The sequence below is a fragment of the Balaenoptera borealis genome, assembly GCF_965194805.1.
Source record: "Balaenoptera borealis genome assembly, chromosome: 7".
Taxonomy (NCBI): domain Eukaryota; kingdom Metazoa; phylum Chordata; class Mammalia; order Artiodactyla; family Balaenopteridae; genus Balaenoptera; species Balaenoptera borealis.
Window position 1 is genome coordinate 72871817 of NC_138864.1, and position 19809 is coordinate 72891625.

The following is a 19809-nucleotide window of genomic DNA, read 5'->3' on the forward strand; positions in this document are numbered from 1 at the left end:
AATCAACATGTTTCAGTGTATTTAATATATCCACATTAGGAAAGCAATATGATAAACCTGGATGAGAAGTAAGCTATTATACAATATGAGCATAAACACTGTCCCTTTAAAAAACCTTTTAATCATGTATTCTTTACATTTATCCAGGAATAAGAAAATTCTTTCTAGAAAGCCATTTCTTCTAAAGGCAAAAACTACACACTCGACCTTGTAAACAGGGATCTAAATTTATATACTGTATTCTGATATTTGATATTTGTCAGATAGGACATGGTCTACCACACAAGAAATATTTATCTATAATATGTTTCAACCAAGAGAAAAAAAAAATAAGGATATTTTCACATATTACATTATAGGATTCAAGGAATCAATTAACTAATAAAAATTAGTTGTGTTTTTTTTTTTATAAGTGCCTCTTTTATCTCTGAGGCATTTTCTCATTACAGACAAATTTATGAGTTGCAGCATAAATTCAGAACCTATTAGACCCTTTAAGAAATGACAAATATTCTGCAAATATAAGCATTTTCATTAAAGACCATCAAAATATAACTGATTTTTCTGCAAAATTTAAATGAAGCAGTAGACCCTCTTCTGAAATCTAAAGAAAACAAATTATTTTAATTGTGACTCTTTTCAGGCAAAGGAGTTTTCCTCAAGTGTATAAAATGAATTTGTAAAAAGAGACAGATTATGACATCCATTAAAGTATCACCTTGTAAAAGAGGCTTATTATTAATCACTTTTAAGGAAAAAAGGAAAGGCACTATTTCTTAGTTTAATTATTTTATAAATGTTTCCATATATATGGTTTGCTTTTAAAGATGACTACATAAAAGACTGATTTATTTGCTCTTAAACTTACATGAAGTTGCAAGATGCTGAAATTTGACTTAACAGGACAAAGTTCCCAGGTCTCATTTTCTAGAAACATTCTCAGTTCATCAAGCCGTGTTCTTAAAAAAGAAAATGAATACTCCAAAAAATAAGAAAAGTACACTGCACACAGGAATTAATATAACAAAAACTATTATAGAGCTATCATCATGATCATAATCAACTTTGAAAACCCATTCAGACCAACACAGTAAACACATTTACTTTTACATACTTGTTAATATCTTATCATCCGTAAGAGAAAAACCGCAAATATTTACTAAACTCAGAATATTTTTACTATATTGCAAAAATAATGAATGCATAGGAAATGATATTTTTATTAAGGGACTAAACTAAAAGCTACTCACCAACTCATGTACTTAAGACATCCTTAGCTAATCACATATTAGTGCCAAAAAAAAACAAGAAATAATTTATAGGGTTTATAAAACCACAAACGTTAATAAATGTTTTATGCTAAAAAGCATAGATCTTAATCATTCTTACTAAGCCAAAAGATCAAGTTGATTATCACTATCTAAATATATTTTAGCTCAGGGCTTATCTATCTCCACACAGCATTTACCAATTAAATTAGCAAGTATGGCACTTAAATTAGCAAGTAGTCACATGTCATACTGATTTCTTCTTTCTTTAATGCTATTGCTCTTACTGTCTCTCCTGAGTAATCAGTACAATATGAGCAATTCCAGAAAAACAAATACTTCCTTCCTGTTAACCCAGGAAACAAAGGGCCAGGGTCTGCCCTATTCTTCCTTCTTCCTGCAACAAGCCTCATTGTTGTTACTAAAATCAGGCTAAAAACAAAATCTAGATTTTTTTAAATCCACAGGTTCTAAAGTAAAGAGGGACTAAATGGTAAAATCTGTGAAAAGCAGAAATTGCTCCAAATATTAGAGTTAACAGACAAGGACTTTAAGATAACTACTATAAATAAGTTAAATAGAGAAAAAGATGCACAAAATGGACAGAAATGAAAATTTTAAAGCATTATAATAATAAAAACAAAAAAGAATCAAACAAATATTCTATAACCAAAAAAATACAATACCTCAAATTAAAAACTGATAGGGTAAGTCAAACAGCAGAAGACAGGATTAATGAACTCGAAGACAGTGCAACAGAAAATATCCAAACTGAAGGACAAATGGAAAAAGAAAAATGGAAGAAAGAGAAAAGATTGTAAGAGATATGTGAGACACAGTCAAAATATCTAGTATGCATGCAACTGTATGGAGATGAGAGAGAGAGAGAGCAAAAGCAATATTTGAAGAGGTAGGTAATGACTGAGAATTTGGCAAAAGTGATTGTCCCCATACCTATCACCATATACAAAAATTAACTAAAATGAATCACAGATCTAATGTAAGAACTAAAACTATAAAGTTTACAACTCTTAGAATTCTACAATAAAAAGATAAATAACCCAATTTTTAAATGGGCAAAGGCTTTGAACAGACATTTTTGCAAAGAAGATCTATAAATGACCAGTAAGCGCATAAAAAGATGCTGAACATCGTCACTCATCAGGGAAATATAAATCCAAACCATAATGAGGTACCACTTCACAACCACCAGGATAGCTATAATCAAAGAGACAGTAACAGGTACTAGCAAGGATTTGGAGAAATTAGAACCCTTATATAGTGCTGGTGGAAACATAAAATGGTGCAGCCACTTTGGGAAACTTTGGTAGTTCCTCAAAATATTAAACATAGAGTTACCATATTACCCACCAATTTCACTCTGTATTGGTGACTGGGTGACTTATAACAACAGAAATTTATAATCTCACAATTCTGGACCCCAGAAGTCTGAAATCATAAGGTTGAAATCAAGTTGTCAGCAGGGATACACTCTCTCCAAAAACTGTAGAGGAGAATCTGTTCCTTGCCTCTTCCAATTTACGGTGGTTGCTGCCATTCCTTGGCTAGTGGCCACAGCACTCCAATCTCTGCCTGTCTTCACATAACTTTCTCCTGCATGTGTGTATGTCTTTTCCTCTGTGTCTGTATCAAGTCCCCTTCTGTCTCCCTTTAACTGTGATGGCATTTAGGGCCCATCCAGATAATCCAAGATAATCTCATCACAAGACCATTAACTTAGTCACATCTACAAAACACTTTTTCCAAATAAAGTAACATTTAGTTTCCAGGTATTAGGACCTGATTTTTTTGCGGGGGTGGGGAGTGGGGAGGAGGGGAACGGGGAAATTACTTGTCAGACTACCAAACACTCCCAGGTACATACCCAAAGAAATGATAACATATGTCTATGCAAAAACTTATACACAAGGGGGCGGAGTCAAGATGGCAGACTAGGGGGACATGGATTCATGTGTCCACACAACTAGGGCACCTACCAGGCACTGGTGGGGGACCATGGACACCTAAGGGGATGGGAGGAACCCCCAGCGACCGGGTAGGATGTGGGGCATGGGGGGGTAAAGGGGAGGGGAAGCGGAGGTGGGACGGGACTGGCACCCCTGAAGGGCAGCTGGGGGAGAGGAAGGGATCTCACACCCGAAGGGGGAAATTGGGGGACCACCAGGAGGACAAAGAAGCAAAAGGGAGCGTGGCCAGGTTTCCCCTGCCCACTTGGGCCCCCGGGAGCCTGCTGAGATCCTGGGCCTGATCCTCTGCCCACCGAGGCCCCCTCCAGCCGTGCAGGTCCTAAGGGAGTGGGAGGGAGGGAAGGGGGAGCAAAAGTAAAGGCCAGACCTCGAGGACCGGCACCCCTGAGGGGTGGCTGGGGGAGGGAAGGAGTTCTTACACCAAGCAGGACCCACCCACAGTTAGGGGTTAGGGGTCCAGCAGCAATGGGGGAGACCCTAGGGGAGATGGGTGTTGGGGAGGGGAGCACGGAGGAACGGAAGGGAACGGGGCCAGAGCTTTCCCTGTCCACTTAGGCACTGGGAAGCCTGTTGGGCTCCCGGGCCTAATCCTGTGCCCTTGGAGCCTCCCTCCTGCCATGCAGAGCCCAAGCCCCAACCCTACACCCACACCCAGGGCCCTACCTCTACACTCAGAGACCCCCTCTGAGACCCCCTCCAATGCGCTGGGCCTAAACCCCACCCACACACCCTCACCCAGGGCCTTACCTCCAAACTCCAGAACTCCACACTGCAGAGGCCCTCCTTTCCATGTGCTGCCTCTCTCCTCCCCCGCAGGTCCTAAGCAGAGGCCCCGCCCTACACTCAAATGTCAACCCCCCGCCTGCCTAGGTCCCACCCCACTGTAAACCCCACCCCTGCCTGAGTTCCACTTCCATAGCCAAGGCTTTTTAAATTTGTTTTTCTTTTTTCCTCTTTTAGATTGGGGTTCTGTTTTACCTAGTTGATTCATTGTTCTTGATTCATTTATATTTTTATTATTCCTAATAAATCTTTTATTTTTCTAATTTTATTTTATTCTTTATACTTTGTTATTGTACTCTCCTTTTGGCTTGTTCCCCCTGCACCGCCCACCCCTTTTTTTTCTTTTTTCTGTTGTGGTTTTATTTTACCTTACTGCAGTTGTTTCAATTATATTTTTATTTTTCATAATATATTTTTTATCTTTCTAACTTTATTTTGTTTTATATTCTTTGATATTGTACTGCTCCTTTTTTTCTTTTTTTCTTTTGCCGCGCCATGCAGCTTGCAGGATCTTGGCTCCCAGGCCAGAGGTCGGGCCCGAGCTCCTATGGTGGGAGCTCTGAGTCCAAACCACTGGACTAAGAGAACCTCAGACCCCAGGGAACATTAATCAGAGTGAGGCCTCCTGGAGGTCCTAATCTCAGCACAAAGACTCAGCTCTATCCAACTGCCTGCAAACTCCAGTGCTGGATGCCTCAGGCCAAACAATCAGTAAGACAGGAATACAGCCCCACCCATAAAAAAAAAACAAACAAAATGAAATGACAAAAAAATACATTACAGACAAAGGAGCAAGGTAAAAACCTACAAGACCAAATAAATGAAAATGAAATAGGCAACCTACCTGAAAAAGAATTCAGAGTAATGATAAAGATGATCCAAAGTCTCGAAAATGGAATTGAGAAAATACAAGAAACATTTAACAAGGATCTAGAAGAACTAAGCAAACAAACAGTGATGAACAACACAATAACTTAACTTAAAAATACTCTAGAAGGAATCAATAGCAGAATAACTGAGGCAGAAGAACAGATAAGTGAGCTGGAAGATAAAATGGTGGAAATAACAACAAGGGAACAGAATAAAGAAAAAAGAATGAAAAGAATTGAGGACAGTCTCAGAGACCTCTGGGACAACGTTAAACACACCAATATTCGAATTATAGGGGTCCCAGAAGAAGAAGAGAAAAAGAAAGGGTCTGAGAAAATATTTGAAGAGATTATAGTTGAAAACTTCCATATCATGGGAAAGGAAATAATCAATCAAGTCCAGGAAGCACAGAGTCCCATACAGGATACACCCAAAGAGAAACACACCAAGACACATATAAATCAAACTATCAAAAATTAAACAAAGAAAAAATATTAAAAGCAGCAAGCAAAAAGCAACAAATAACATACAAGGGAATCCCCACAAGGTTAACAGCTGATCTTTCAGCAGAAACTCTGCAAGCCAGAAGGGAGTGGCAGGACACATTTAAAGTGATGAAAGGGAAAAAGCTACAACCAAGATTATTCTACCCAGCAAGGATCTCATTCAGATTTGATGGAGAAATTAAAACCTTTACAGACAAGCAAAAGTTAAGAGAATTCAGCACCACTAAACCAGCTGCACAACAAATGCTAAAGGAACTTCTCTAGGTAGGAAACACAAGAGAAGGAAAAGACCTACAAAAACAAACCCAAAACAATTAAGAAAATGGTAATAGGAACATACATATCGATAATTACCTTAAATGTAAATGCATTACATACTCCAAACAGGGCTTCCCTGGTGGCGCAGTGGTTAGGAATCTGCCTGCCAATGCAGGGGACACAGGTTCAAGCCCTGGTCCAGAAAGATCCCACATGCCGCAAAGCAAATAAGCCCGTGTGCCACAACTACTGAGCCTGCGCTCTAGAGCTCGCGAGACACAACTACTGAGTCCGCGTGTCACAACAACTGAAGCCCGCGTGCCTAGAGCCCATGCTCCACAACAAGAGAAGCCACCGCAATGAGAAGCCCATGCACCACAACAAAGACCCAACGCAGCCAAAAATAAATAACTAAATTTATGAAAATAAATAAATAAATAAATAAAATCCTCCAACCAAAAGATACAGACTGCCTAATGGATACAAAAACATGACCCATATATATGCTGTCTGCAAGAAACCCACTTCAGACCTAGGGACACATACTGACTGAAAGTGAGGGGATGGAAAAAGATATTCCATGTAAATGGAAATCAAAAGAAAGCTGGAGTAGCAATTCTCATATCAGACAAAATAGACTTTAAAACAAAGACTATTACAAGAGACAAAGAAGGACACTACATAATGATTAAGGGATCAATCCAAGAAGAAGATATAACAACAGTAAATATTTATGCACCCAACATAGGAGCACCTCAGTACATAAGGCAAATGCTAACAGCCATAAAAGGGGAAATCGACAGTAACATAATCATAGTAGGCTACTTTAACACCCCACTTTCACCAATGCACAGATCATCCAAAATAAAAATAAATAAGGAAACACAAGCTTTAAATGACGCATTAAACAAGATGGACTTAATTGATATTTATAGGATATTCCATCCAAAAACAACAGAATACACTTTCTCCTCAAGTGGTCACGGAACATTCTTCAGGATAGACCATATCATGGGTCACAAATCAAGCCTTGGTAAATTTAAGAAAATTGAAATCATATCAAGTATCTTTTCCGACCACCATGCTATGACACTAGATGTCAATTACAGGAAAAAAACTGTAAAAAATACAAACAAATGGAGGCTAAACAACATGCTACTAAATAACCAAGAGATCACTGAAAAAATCAAAGTGGAAATCAAAAATACCTCGAAACAAATGACGATGAAAACAAGACAACGCAAAACTTATGGGATGTGGCAAAAGCAGTTCTAAGAGGGAAGTTTATAGCAATACAATCCTACCTCAAGAAACAAGAAAAATCTCAAATAAACAACCTAACCTTACACCTAAAGCGATTAGAGAAAGAAGAACAAAAAAACCCCGAAGTTAGCAGAAGGAAAGAAATCATAAAGATCAGATCAGAAATAAATGAAAAAGAATTGAAGAAAACAATAGCAAAGATCAATAAAACTAAAAGCTGTTTCTTTGAGAAGGTAAACAAAACTGAAAAACCATTAGCCAGACTCACCAAGAAAAAAAGGGAGAAGACTCAAATCAACAGAATTAGAAATGAAACAGGAGAAGTAACACCTGACACTGCAGAAATAAAAAGAATCATGAGAGATTACTACAAGCATCTATATGCCGATAGAATGGACAACCTGGAAGAAATGGACAAATTCGTAGAAAAGCACAACCTTCCGAGACTGAACCAGGAAGAAATAGAAAATATAAACAGACCAATCACAAGCAACTGTGAAATTGAAACTGTGATTAAAAATCTTCCAACAAACAAAAGCCCAGGACCAGATGGCTTCACAGGCAAATTCTATCAAGCATTTAGAGAAGAGCTAACACCTAACCTTCTCAAACTCTTCCAAAATATAGCAGAGGAAGGAACACTACCAAACTCATTCTATGAGGCCACCATCACCTTGATACGAAAACCAGACAAAGATGTCACAAAAAAAGACTACAGGCCAATATCACTGATGAACATAGATGCAAAAATCCTCAACAAAATACTAGCAAACAGAATCCAACAGCACATTAAAAGGATCATACACCATGATCAAGTGGGGTTTATCCCAGGAATGCAAGGATTCTTCAATATATGCAAATCAATGTGATACACCATATTAACAAACTGAAGGGTAAAAACCATATGATAATCTCAATAGATGGATAAAAAGCTTTCTACAAAATTCAACACCCATTTATGATAAAAACTCTCCAGAACGTAGGAATAGAGGGAACCTACGTCAACATGATAAAGGCCATATATGACAAACCCACAACCAACATAGTTCTCAATGGTGGAAAACTGAAACCATTTTCTCTAAGATCAGGAACAAGACAAGGTTGCCCACTCTCACCACTATTATTCAACATAGTTTTGGAAGTTTTAGCCACAGCAATCAGAGACAGAAAAGAAATAAGAGGAATCCAAATCGGAAAAGAAGAAGTAAAGCTGTCACTGTTTGCAGATGACATGATAGTATACATAGAGAATCCTAAAGATGCTACCAGAAAACTACTAGAGCTAATCAATGAATCTGGTAAAGTAGCAGGATACAAAATTAATGCACAGAAATCTCTTGCATTCCTATATACTAATGATGAAAAATCTGAAAGAGAAATTAAGGAAACACTCCCATTTACCATTGCAACAAAAAGAATAAAATACCTAGGAATAAACCTACCTAGGGAGACAAAAGACCTGTATGCAGAAAACTATTAGACACTGATGAAAGAAATTAAAGATGATACTAACAGATGGAGAGATATACCATGTTCTTGGATTGGAAGATATACCATGTTCTTGGATTGGAAGAATCAATACTGTGAAAATAACTATACTACCCAAAGCCGTCTACAGATTCAATGCAATCCCTATCAAATTACCAATGGCATTTTTTACGGAACTAGAACAAATAATCTTAAAATTTGTATGGAGACACAAAAGACCCCGAAGAGACAAATCAGTCTTGAGGGAAAAAAATGGAGGTGGAGGAATCAGACTCCCTGACTTCAGAATACACTACAAAGCTACAGTAATCAAGACAATATGGTACTGGAACAAAAACAGAAACATAGATCAATGGAACAAGATAGAAAGCCCAGAGATAACCCAACGCACCTATGGTCAACTAATCTATGACAAAGGAGGCAAGGATATACAACGGAGAAAAGACAGTCTCTTCAATAAGTGGTGCTGGGAAAACTGGACAGCTACATGTAAAAGAATGAAATTAGAACACTCCCTAACACCATACACAAAAATAAACTCAAAATGGATTCGAGACCTAAATGTAAGACCAGACACTATAAAACTCTTAGAGGAAAACACAGGAAGAACACTGTTTGACATAAATCACAGCAAGATCTTTTTTGATCCACCTCCTAGAGTAATGGAAATAAAAACAAAAATAAACAAATGGGACCTAATGAAACTTCAAAGCTTTTTTGCACAGCAAAGGAAACCATAAACAAGACGAAAAGACAACCCTCAGAATGGGAGAAAACATTTGCAAACGAAGCAACTGACAAAGGATTAATCTCCAAAATATACAAGCAGCTCATGCAGCTGAATATCAAAACAACAAACAACCCAATCCAAAAATGGGCAGAAGACCTAAATAGACATTTCTCCAAAGAAGACATACAGATGGCCAAGAAACACATGAAAAGATGCTCAACATCACTAATCATTAGAGAAATGCAAATTAAAACCACAGTGAGGTATCACCTCTCACCAGTCAGAATGGCCATCATCAGAAAATCTACAAACAGTAAATGCTGGAGAGGGTATGGAGAAAAGGGAACCCTCTTGCACTGTTGGTGAGAATGTAAATTGACACAGCCACTATGGAGAACAGTATGGAGGTTCCTTAAAAAACTAAAAATAGAACTACCCTATGACCCAGCAATCCCACTACTGGGCATACACCCTGAGAAAACCATAATTCAAAAAGAGTCAGGTACCACAATGTTCACTGCAGCACTATTTACAATAGCCAGGACATGGAAGCAACCTAAGTGTCCATCGACAGATGAATGGATAAAGAAGATGTGGCACATATATACAATGGAATATTACTCAGCCATAAAAAGAAACGAAATTGAGTTATTTGTAGTGAGGTGGATGGACCGAGAGTCTGTCATACAGAGTGAAGTAAGTCAGAAAGAGAAAAACAAATACCGTATGCTAACACATATATATGGAATCTAAAAAAAACAACGGTTCTGATGAACCTAGGGGCAGGACAGGAATAAAGACGCAGACATAGAGAATGGACTTGACAACACGGGGAAGGGGAAGGGTAAGCTGGGATGAAGTGAGAGAGTAGCATTGACATAACACACTACCAAATGTAAAATGGATAGCTAGTGGGAAGCAGCTGCATACCACAGGGAGATCAACTCCGTGCTTTGTGACCACCAAGAGAGGTGGGATAGGGAGGGTGGGAGGGAGATGCAAGAGGGAGGGGATATGGGGATATATGTATGCATTTAGCTGATTCACTTTGTTATACAGCAGAAACTAACACACCATAGCAAAGCAATTATACTCCAATAAAGATGTTAAAAAAAAAAAAAAAGAAAACTGTGTTGGATCTCTCATCTGGGGAAAAGATGTACTTTTATTCTGATTATTTTTGCATTTGTTGTTGTTTGAAGTTTCAGTGGGATTGTGGTTCCTTTGACTGGTTGAGGGAAGAGAATTTTTTGGTTGAAGACAAGGAAGTGATTTTTTTTAATAAGTTTTTTTTTTTAATTAAAAAAATTTTTTTATAATTTTTAAAGGTTAGTTTCCATTTAGTTACTACAAAATATTGGCTATATTCCTCATGTTGTACCATAAATCCTTATAGCTTAAACAAAAACAAAAAAAAACTTATACACAAATGTTCACAGCAGCATCATAGCTAAAAAGTGAAAACAACCCAAATGTCCATTAACTGAGGAATGGATAAACAAAATATGGTATATCTATACAATGGAATATTATTCACCAATAAAAAAGAAAGAAGTTCTGTTACATGCTCCAAAATGGATGACCCTTAAAAATATTATGCTAAGTGAAAGCCAAACACTAAAGGCCATAATGTATGATTCCATTTATATGAAATGTTCATATACAGGCAAATACATAGAGACAAAAACTAAATAAGTGATTGTCAGGTGCTGCAGGAGAAGAGTGACAATTAACTGGTACAGGGTTTCTTTTTGGTGTGATAAAAATATTCTGAAATTAGATAGTGGTGACAGTTGTTGCTGAATTATATACTTTAAAGGAGTGAATTTTTGGCATTTTTGGTATGTGACTTACATCTCAATAAAGCTATTATTACAACAATTATTGAGGTAGGCATGACTCTAAAATGCACTCTAAAATCCCTCAAGATTGTCTGCCCTAATTCCCAGAACTAAATGTGTTGAAGAACACCCCCAAGATTACATTACCAAATATGGAAAAAAGAGATTTTGCAGATATAATTAAGATTACAATTAGCTGCCTTGAGTTAATCAAATCAGAAATTATCCAGGTGGAACAAATCTAACTGAATAAGCCCTTTTAAAGCAGAGTCTTTTCTCCTCCTGATAGCAGAAGGGGAAGTCAGAGAGAATTGTTGGCTTTGAAAATGGAAGGGGTCAGGTACAAGGACCGGAGAGCAGCTTCTAGAAGCTGAGAACACTTCATAGCTGACAGGTAGCAAGAAAACAGAAACCTCAGTCCTAAAACCACAAGGAACTGAATTCTGCCAATGTCCTGAATGTGCTTAGATGCAGATTCTTCCTCAAAGTCTTCAGATAAAACCCCAACCAACACCTTGATTTTGGCCCTCTGGAAACCTAAGCTGAGAACCTAGACAAGCTGATCCAGACTTCCACAGAACTGTGAGATAATAAATGGGTGTTGTTTTAAGCTGCTAAACTCATGGTAATCTATTACACAATAATATAAAACTATTATGGTGATAAAAGATACCAACTCACAGACTGAAGCTTAGTTATTCCTACCCATAAAAAGTACAGAAAATAATACAGAAAGTAAAAGTATATGACAAAAACATTAAAAGGTAAGAGAAGATAAATGAGTTACAAAGTTGGTTCTCCCATTATTCTGGAAGTATATTAACTTAAGGTCAACTGGAACAGAACAGGAATGCATATTGGAATGTTGATGGTAACCACTATAAGAATATACATTTTAAAGCTGAGGAAAAAAAATATGAAAATTGAAAACATAGATGATCAACCAAAAAGAAGGTAGAAAGAGAAAAAAATAAATGAAAAAAGTTATCTACACTTTCAGAAACCAAACAGCAATATGATGGGTTTAATGGACCCAACTATGCCAATAAATACATTAAATGAAAATGAAAAAAACAGTTCAATCAAAACACAAAAATCGTCAGATTAGATTTTAAAACAAGAAAACAAAAAAAGACTACATGCTGTTTATAAGAGGCATACTTTACGTATAAGATTGAAATTAAAATTAGGTCGGAAGCAAAACTAGACTGAAAGTAAAAATTACAGACAGGATTTCTTAAAATCAGGAACTAGGGTGGAATTTTCATCAAAATTTTTTTCTTCATCTATTAAAATGATCAATGTGGTATTTTTCCTGTAGTTGTTAATTAGTAAATTAAATTTATTAATTTTTAAAATGTTTAGCCAACCTTGTTTTCCTGCAATAAACCCTGCCTATTCATGATGTATTGTTGTTTTTAGATATCATTGGATGTAATCTGCCAATCTTTTGTTCAGGATTTTTACATTTATGTTCTTATGAGGTACTAGCCTGTAATTTTTTTTTTTGTAACGAACTTGTTATGTTTTGGTATTAGTGCTACGATGGCCTCATAAAATAAGTTATAAAGCATTCCGTCCTTTTTTGTTCTCTGAAAGAGTTTGTCTTGATATTACTTCTGCCTTAAATGTTCAGCTGAATTGACCAGTGACAGCAGCAGGCCTGGAGATTTCTTTATGGAAATGCTTTGAAGCAAAGATTCAATTTCTTTAAAGATACAGGATTATTCAGATTTTCTATATTTTATTTTATCAGCTTATTAAGTATGTACAAGGAATTCGTTCTTTTCAATCTAAATTGTCAACTTTATCAGCATAAAGTTTATATCATTTTATTTTATTTTTAATGTCTTAAGATCTATAGCTACCTTCTTTTTAACTGCTGATATAATTTGTGTTTCTTTTTCTTGCTCAGTCTTGCTAAGTAGCATTGTAGGTTTCTATTATACATTTACTTTCTCTTTCATTGACTTCTGTTCTTGTAATTATCTTCCCTCTATTTCTTTAGGTTTAATTTGCTGTCATTTTTTTTAACTTCTTGAAATGGAAGTTTAGTGCACTGATTTTCAAACATTTTTCTTTACCAAAAAATGCATTTAAAGCTAAAAATTCCCCCTTCTGCTTTAGCTATATCCCACAATTTTTATATCATACTTTTATTATCATTCATTTTTAAATAATTTCTAATTCCCAATATGATTTCTTAACACTGAAAATAGGTTGTTTAATTTCAAAAACCTGGCAGGTTTTCTCGTTATCTCTCTGTTATTTATTTGTAGTTTAATTCCACTGTGGTCGGAGAATATGCTCTCTATGATTTCAATCTTTTGACTTTTTTTTTTTTAAGGACTTGCTTTAGGGCCCAGCAGTTGATCGATTTTGATAAACTTTCCTTCTGCTCTTAAAAAAAATATGAATTCTTCAGCTGTCAAGTGTTGTAATATATATACACATGTATAAACATACATATACCAATATATCTATATCAATTAGGCAAATTTTACTAAAAAGTTGGTCAAACATATATCCTTACTGATTTTTTTGTCTGCTTATATTACCAAATTACTGAAAGTGGCACATAAAATTTCCCAACTATGATTATCAATTTGTCTATTTCTCCTTTTAGTCTGAATATTTTTGCTTTATGTATTTTAAATTTATTTTAGTAGGAATATACAAATTTAGGATTATTATATCTTCCTAACAATCTATCATCATTATGAAGTATCCCCTTTACTTTTACCAATATTTCTTACCTTAAAGTTGACTGTCTCTTAGGAATTTCTTTAATCTGATATAGAGTATCTACAAAAACCTACCACAAATATCATACAAATATCATAAAGTACTGAAAGGATGTCCCTTGTTGGCACTTCTATTCAACATTGTACCAGAAGTCCTAACCAATACAAAGGTTAGAAAGAAATATATAAAACCATCATTATTCACAAATGACATATTGTATAAACAATTCAAAAGAATTTCCAAACTATTAGATTTAATAAAATGCTAATTTAACCACCAGATCATAGGAATCCAAGGTCAATATACTAACTAAATCAACGTGTGTGTGTGTGTGTGTGTGTGTGTGTGTGTGTGTGTGTGTGTGTGTAAGAAACAACAGGAAATTTAAAATAAAAAGCAATACAATTCAGAACAACGTTTATAAAACCACAATATTTACATAATGTTCAAAACGGGCATGACTAGTCAATGGTGACAGAAGAATGGCAGTTACCTCTGAGGAGGCTACTGACCGAGAAAAGGTACAAGGGATACCTTGTACCTTGTTCTAGGATACTGGAAAAGTTCCATATCTTAATCCGGGCAGTTTATGTGGTGTATATATATGAAAAAAATTCATAGAGTTGTACAATAAGATATGCATACATTTATGTGAATTATGATTTAATAAAGTTTTTCAAAAGAAAAAACTGTAATAATCTACTCACTACCCTCCCAAATTGTCTGCAATAAAGGGCAGGCCCATTTTAAAGATAAGGCCACAAATGGCCCAAGGAAACATTAATCCACTTGTGAAGGGTCACAAGGTCACAAGTAGTAGACAGCAGAGACAGGGGGCCCTGATTTCCAAATCTTGTTCTTTTCACTGCAACATGGTTGGAAACAATAGTCAAAGGCAAAAATTTACTTTTTTTTCTTTTTTTTTTTTTTACTGTAAATGATAAGTTGGTTAATATTATCCAAATTGATTCAATAGAGCCAAAGAAAACTTCCTTTGCATCTCTTTCCCCAAGAACATTTTACACAAATTGAAAGATTTGCATTTTATTTCCTTTCTTCTATTTTACTCTAATACACAAAAAAGACGGCAGTTATGATGAAAAAGCAATGAGTATGTAAAGTACAAACTATAATCAGATGTTGAATAACAGAACTGACTATAATCATAGTTATAGTGAAAAGCAGTCCCGATTATTATTTTAAGCACTCTGGGTGCCACCTGCATCTTTAGAAACAACACACAAGCAGGACACAAAAAACCTTCTCTGGTACACAAAAAAATACGTACAATCAAAATAAAATTAAAGAGATTTTAAAGTGCAAATATAGTGAAGGAGATAATAACCGATCTACAACGTTTCTCAAATATATTGACCTACAAGTTAAAGGAAAAATGTCAGTGAATTAGAACTGTGTGAAACACAGATCTCTTACTTAACCTAATAAAAGACTTGAAGCAATAAAATGTAGGTTCCAAAAACGAATGATAAAAGCACAAGCTTTAAAGAAGGTAGAGTATCTAATATAAGCCTTTATACATTTTAAAGAGAAGGAATTTGATGCTCAGAGAAGTAAAAAATTTGGTTAAAATCACACAGGCCATGAAGCTAGTGAGTAACACATTAGAGGTAGGAACCCAAGGCCACTGATAACACCACACTGCCCCAGACTCTTTACCAGCAGGAAGAAAATTGGAAATCAGTAACAACTGTATTTACTAAGAGGAGTTTAATAGTTGCCTACCCATTGTTATTGTGTATTTATGTGTATGTACATATATAGAGAAGAGGGAGTAGTGTCACGTAAGAGATATATATTATGAAGACATTGTTCCTTTTGTTCTCATTTTAAGTCCAAAATTTAAGCCCTCTTGTATGGTTTAGAGATGGAAAATAGTTGTACTTTTACATAAACTTTCAGTAAAACACTTCACATATTAAAAATAAATTTAACTTATTGGCACCATTATCACCAAGTCCAAAAGAAAATTATTTTCTGAAAACATTTCTCCTTTTTTTCCCAAGGAATATATCAAAGAGAGCTGCAACAATACCTCCTATCCCACACACATGCTCTTCTATGACACAACCTTACCACTCGCCAATCAAAAGAAAAAGTCTAATTTCCCTCTTCTTGAGTCTGGACCAGCCTTACAACTAGCCTGTATTCAAAGGAATGTGGTAGAAGGACTGCATGACTCCTGAGCCTATATCAGAAAAGGTCATGCAGCCTCTATGTGGTTCTCTTGGAACTCTAGTTCTATGGGAAGCCAGCTGCCACGTAAGAAGTCCAACCACCCTGAGATCACCATACCGGAGCGGCCACATGAAGGCATGTTGACTAACCAACACAGCTGTACACCCTTCCAGCCATCTCCACCAAGGTGCAAGTGAAGCCGTCTTGAACCTGCTACACAAGCTTTCCACCAGCTGAGTACTGCTTAGTCACCTCAGTCAGTGCTATGAGGAGTAGAAGAATCAGTTGATCCCTGCCTGAATTATTCCTGACTCACAGAATACGTGTAATAATGATAAGATGATGGTTGCTTTAAGCCTGTAAGTTTCAGGATAGTTTGTTACAAAGCAATACTAGGAAAATATATCCGTGGACACTTGTAAATTAAAGCTATTATAGGTTAGGTTTTTCTTTAAAGAAAAAAAAAAAAAAAACCTCTTTATGAGATCTCCTATAAAACAAGTAAAATTATTGGTAACTTATTTACTACTCTCCCTGAAGCCTTAACCAAAACAACTTATTTGGCAGAGGATATACGGGCGGGGGATTGGGGCTAGGGGTGCAACACATGCCGGCAGGTCAGTTCTAGAAGATGTCAGGCCCGGTATTCAAAAACAGAAGAGATGATTAAATCATTTGATCCAGACAGAAAACAAAGATAAGTATATGGATAATAAAACTGACCCTAGAAACACACATTTTAAAGACACTTAAGGAATAAACCAAACCTTAATAAACTTAAACCTTAAAAGGCAAGGAGAGACTTTTCTCCCTAAAAGGATAGGTGACCTTTCCCCTCTTCTGACATCAGTCAGTGCACCTTTAGGATCACTGAAAACATTTATAAGCTCTGAATACTAAAGTAATTAAAAATAAAAGGTACTTGTTAAATAGAATGTTTTGGCAATAGCACACTGCTACATAATTTCTATGTCACTACTGTTCAAACTAGATTATTTGTGCTTTGGGGAATTCTGCAACATCTGGCAGAAAAATGACAGCATTGGGTGTATACAGACTTAGAACCTGAACATAAAGAAACCTGGGAGAATAAAATATATCTTTGAAAGATGAGAATTTACACTGACAGATGACAGAGACTGTGCTCCCTCACACGCTCATCCAGCTTTGCCCTAGAAAAAGATAATGGCACACAAGCTTTAATACAACTTCCACAAGCAACGTGGGTACATTTTATAAACAGATGTTCTGCCAAAGAGTAAAATGCTTCTATTTTCACCTTTTTATTATGCTTACATCTTCAAACCAACAACCTAAATGGACTGTAAAATAAGAGTAATTCGGTTCAAGAATTTCTTTATTCTCAAGAGCTCTACTTGGCAGTAGAGGACCATGAAACAAATTGTAAGCATATTTAAACACTTCAACAAAATTGAAACAGATGATCTATATTTCACCATGTTTCATGGTATTTTTCGGTATTTATGTAATATGATTTGGTGAAGGAGATATTAAATCGGAATTTAGTAGATTTAGATTCATCACTGGCTAATGTAATGACTTTCGTCAACTCAATATATATACATTGGCATCATTTCTAAACTGCCTGTCAAGTTTATCTTGCTTTATAAAGAAACAGATGTACTTCAGAACACACTGATGGTTGGCACCAACTTTACCAAGTGATTTCATTATAATTTCCCAAATGGCAGCTGTTGGAGAGATAATGACTACAGGCAGTATATGAGCAAGACTGGTTTAAACATTGGGAAAAGAGAAGAATACTACAAAGAAAGATTACATCTTTACTCTTTTTTAACCTATTCCAATTTTTATAATACACAATGCAGCAAGAAAAAAGGGAAAGATCTGCAGGTAATACTTCGGGAGACCTTTTAGTCCAGCCACCTCATTTTACGATTGATAGATAGAACCATATCTCAGAGGGGTTAAATGATTTGTCCAATGACAGAGAGACGGCAAGTGGCAAAAATGTGGTAAGAGCCCGAGTTTACCATTTCCCAGTCCTGCTCTCCTTCTAACAATACAATACGGCCTCCTCAATGGGAAACAAGTTTCACAAATGTTTCTAACAAGAAAAGCCCATTAAAATATTGAGTGTTTTGGAAACAATAATTCATTTCGATATTTTCTAATTTCATCAAGGTGAACTTTTGTGAGGAATATCCATCATAGTCAGAGTCTAGAAATGCCCTTGCCTGGTGGCCACAGATGACAGACACCTTTTGACAGTAAGTAAAATGGAATGCAGAATGCAAACCATTAAATAAATCCATGTTTTTTGCATTACACACATCTTGCAGTCACAATGAACATCAAAAGACCCCCCCCAGTTGTCTTGCTGGATATAAAGCTATCTTTGAGAAATGGACATCCAGCATGCCTGCATTCTGATACGGTAAGTGAAGCTTCTGGCTCCTTCACAGTTCTTTATCCTTTCCCATCTGTGAGTATAAGGCCCCTCTCATTTTGGACAGCAATGTGTATAGGCCAAGCCTTCTGTTTTAACAGGGCTTAAGTTTTAACAGAAAAGGAAGTTATAAATTAAGGTAGTGTTAGGGTTTCATGTTGTTCCCTTACCACTGTTTTCCTGAGGTTTAATCAATTAAAAAATTTTTTTTAATTTTTTAAACATTCTCTTCATTCAATTGCGAAACTCAAAGGCTCTGCTTTGGTACAGGATCAACTTAAATAAACTTTCAAAATAAATATTTAATAGTTTACAATTAAGACAGAAAATGTGTACTTAAATATATTTAATAATAAATTAGTCAATGGTTTCATGTCCAGTAATCTCTCTTCTGACATAGCACATATCCCTGTGACCAGGGGTTGACTCCGAACAAGGAGAGAAAGGAGAATTTCAAATCCCAACTCTCCCCAGCACCAAATAACAACAAAATCAAAACTTAATTTTAAAAAGTAAAAATGCATTATAAAAAGTGAGCTGTAACTCAATTCAAATGATAAAATGTATATAAGGTGTACAGCATAGGGTCCAGCTTATATGAAGAAAGGTCTAATAAATATTCTCTGTCTCAATTCAATGCTGCTTTAAGCATACAAACACATTGCTATATAAACATTCTTTCCCACCTTCTTCCACTCCCAAAACCATTCCTAGGCAACCTTTTTAAAGTTAGTAGTGATTGTTTTGCAAAGCAATGTAGTATAAAATCTTGGCTTTGTAGCTACATTCTGAATATCATGTCCTGTTCTCTGAAAGCCTTTTTACTCCTAAAAGGCACACAGTTTCAAGCATCCCCTGTTCACTGAGTGCTGCCGCTACTGATTTAACTTCCTTACTAGCTCACACCATATATGCAGGTAGAGAATAGTGGCCAGATTCTTCTGGGGATCCCTAATGTAATCATCTTTCACCCATACAGAAGTCAGCTCAATATTTTAAGCCCCTCAAGACAAAACACATATTGAAATTTACAAAAAATAAGTAATGAGAATATTTTATGATATTTTTGGTAAAAAAAATCCTTAACCATTCTAAAAAAAGCTACAAAGAAGATAGTCTTTCAAATTCAAAAGTAATTATTTTAAACCAATTAACACTATAAGGTTAAGCATTAGACAAAGGTATTCTCACTACCTAAATAAGTCTATTCATATTTTATTAGAGTTCTTACCTATGGTAGTTCTTAAAATAATTGACACTTTGTTTTCTAATAGACTCTTGCAAAACTTCAGACTTGCTACCACAGAATTCTTCTCCAACTTGCATCAACCTAGTTGGACAGACAGATTTACATAAATTTCAGCAACATGTTTATTATAGGGAAAAAAGAGAAGTACAGGTCATCTTTATTCAAAGATAACAAATCATAAAAATTTGGATGT

General features: G+C 35.8%; 1 protein-coding gene across 3 annotated transcripts in view; it reads right to left on the reverse strand.

Moving 5' to 3' along the window:
• The window catches only part of VPS50 (VPS50 subunit of EARP/GARPII complex), a 128873-nt gene that overhangs the window by 44713 nt on the left and 64351 nt on the right, over positions 1-19809 (reverse strand). For all 3 annotated transcript variants that reach the window (XR_014246423.1, XM_082398262.1, XM_082398261.1), the window contains 2 exons: positions 19599-19697; positions 869-959 (listed from right to left, as the gene is read on the reverse strand). Coding sequence is in view for 2 of the 3 variants with exons in the window: in XM_082398262.1 (XP_082254388.1) it covers positions 869-959; positions 19599-19697 (190 nt within the window). In the remaining variant the exon portion in view is untranslated. The remainder of the gene's footprint in view (positions 1-868; positions 960-19598; positions 19698-19809) is intronic.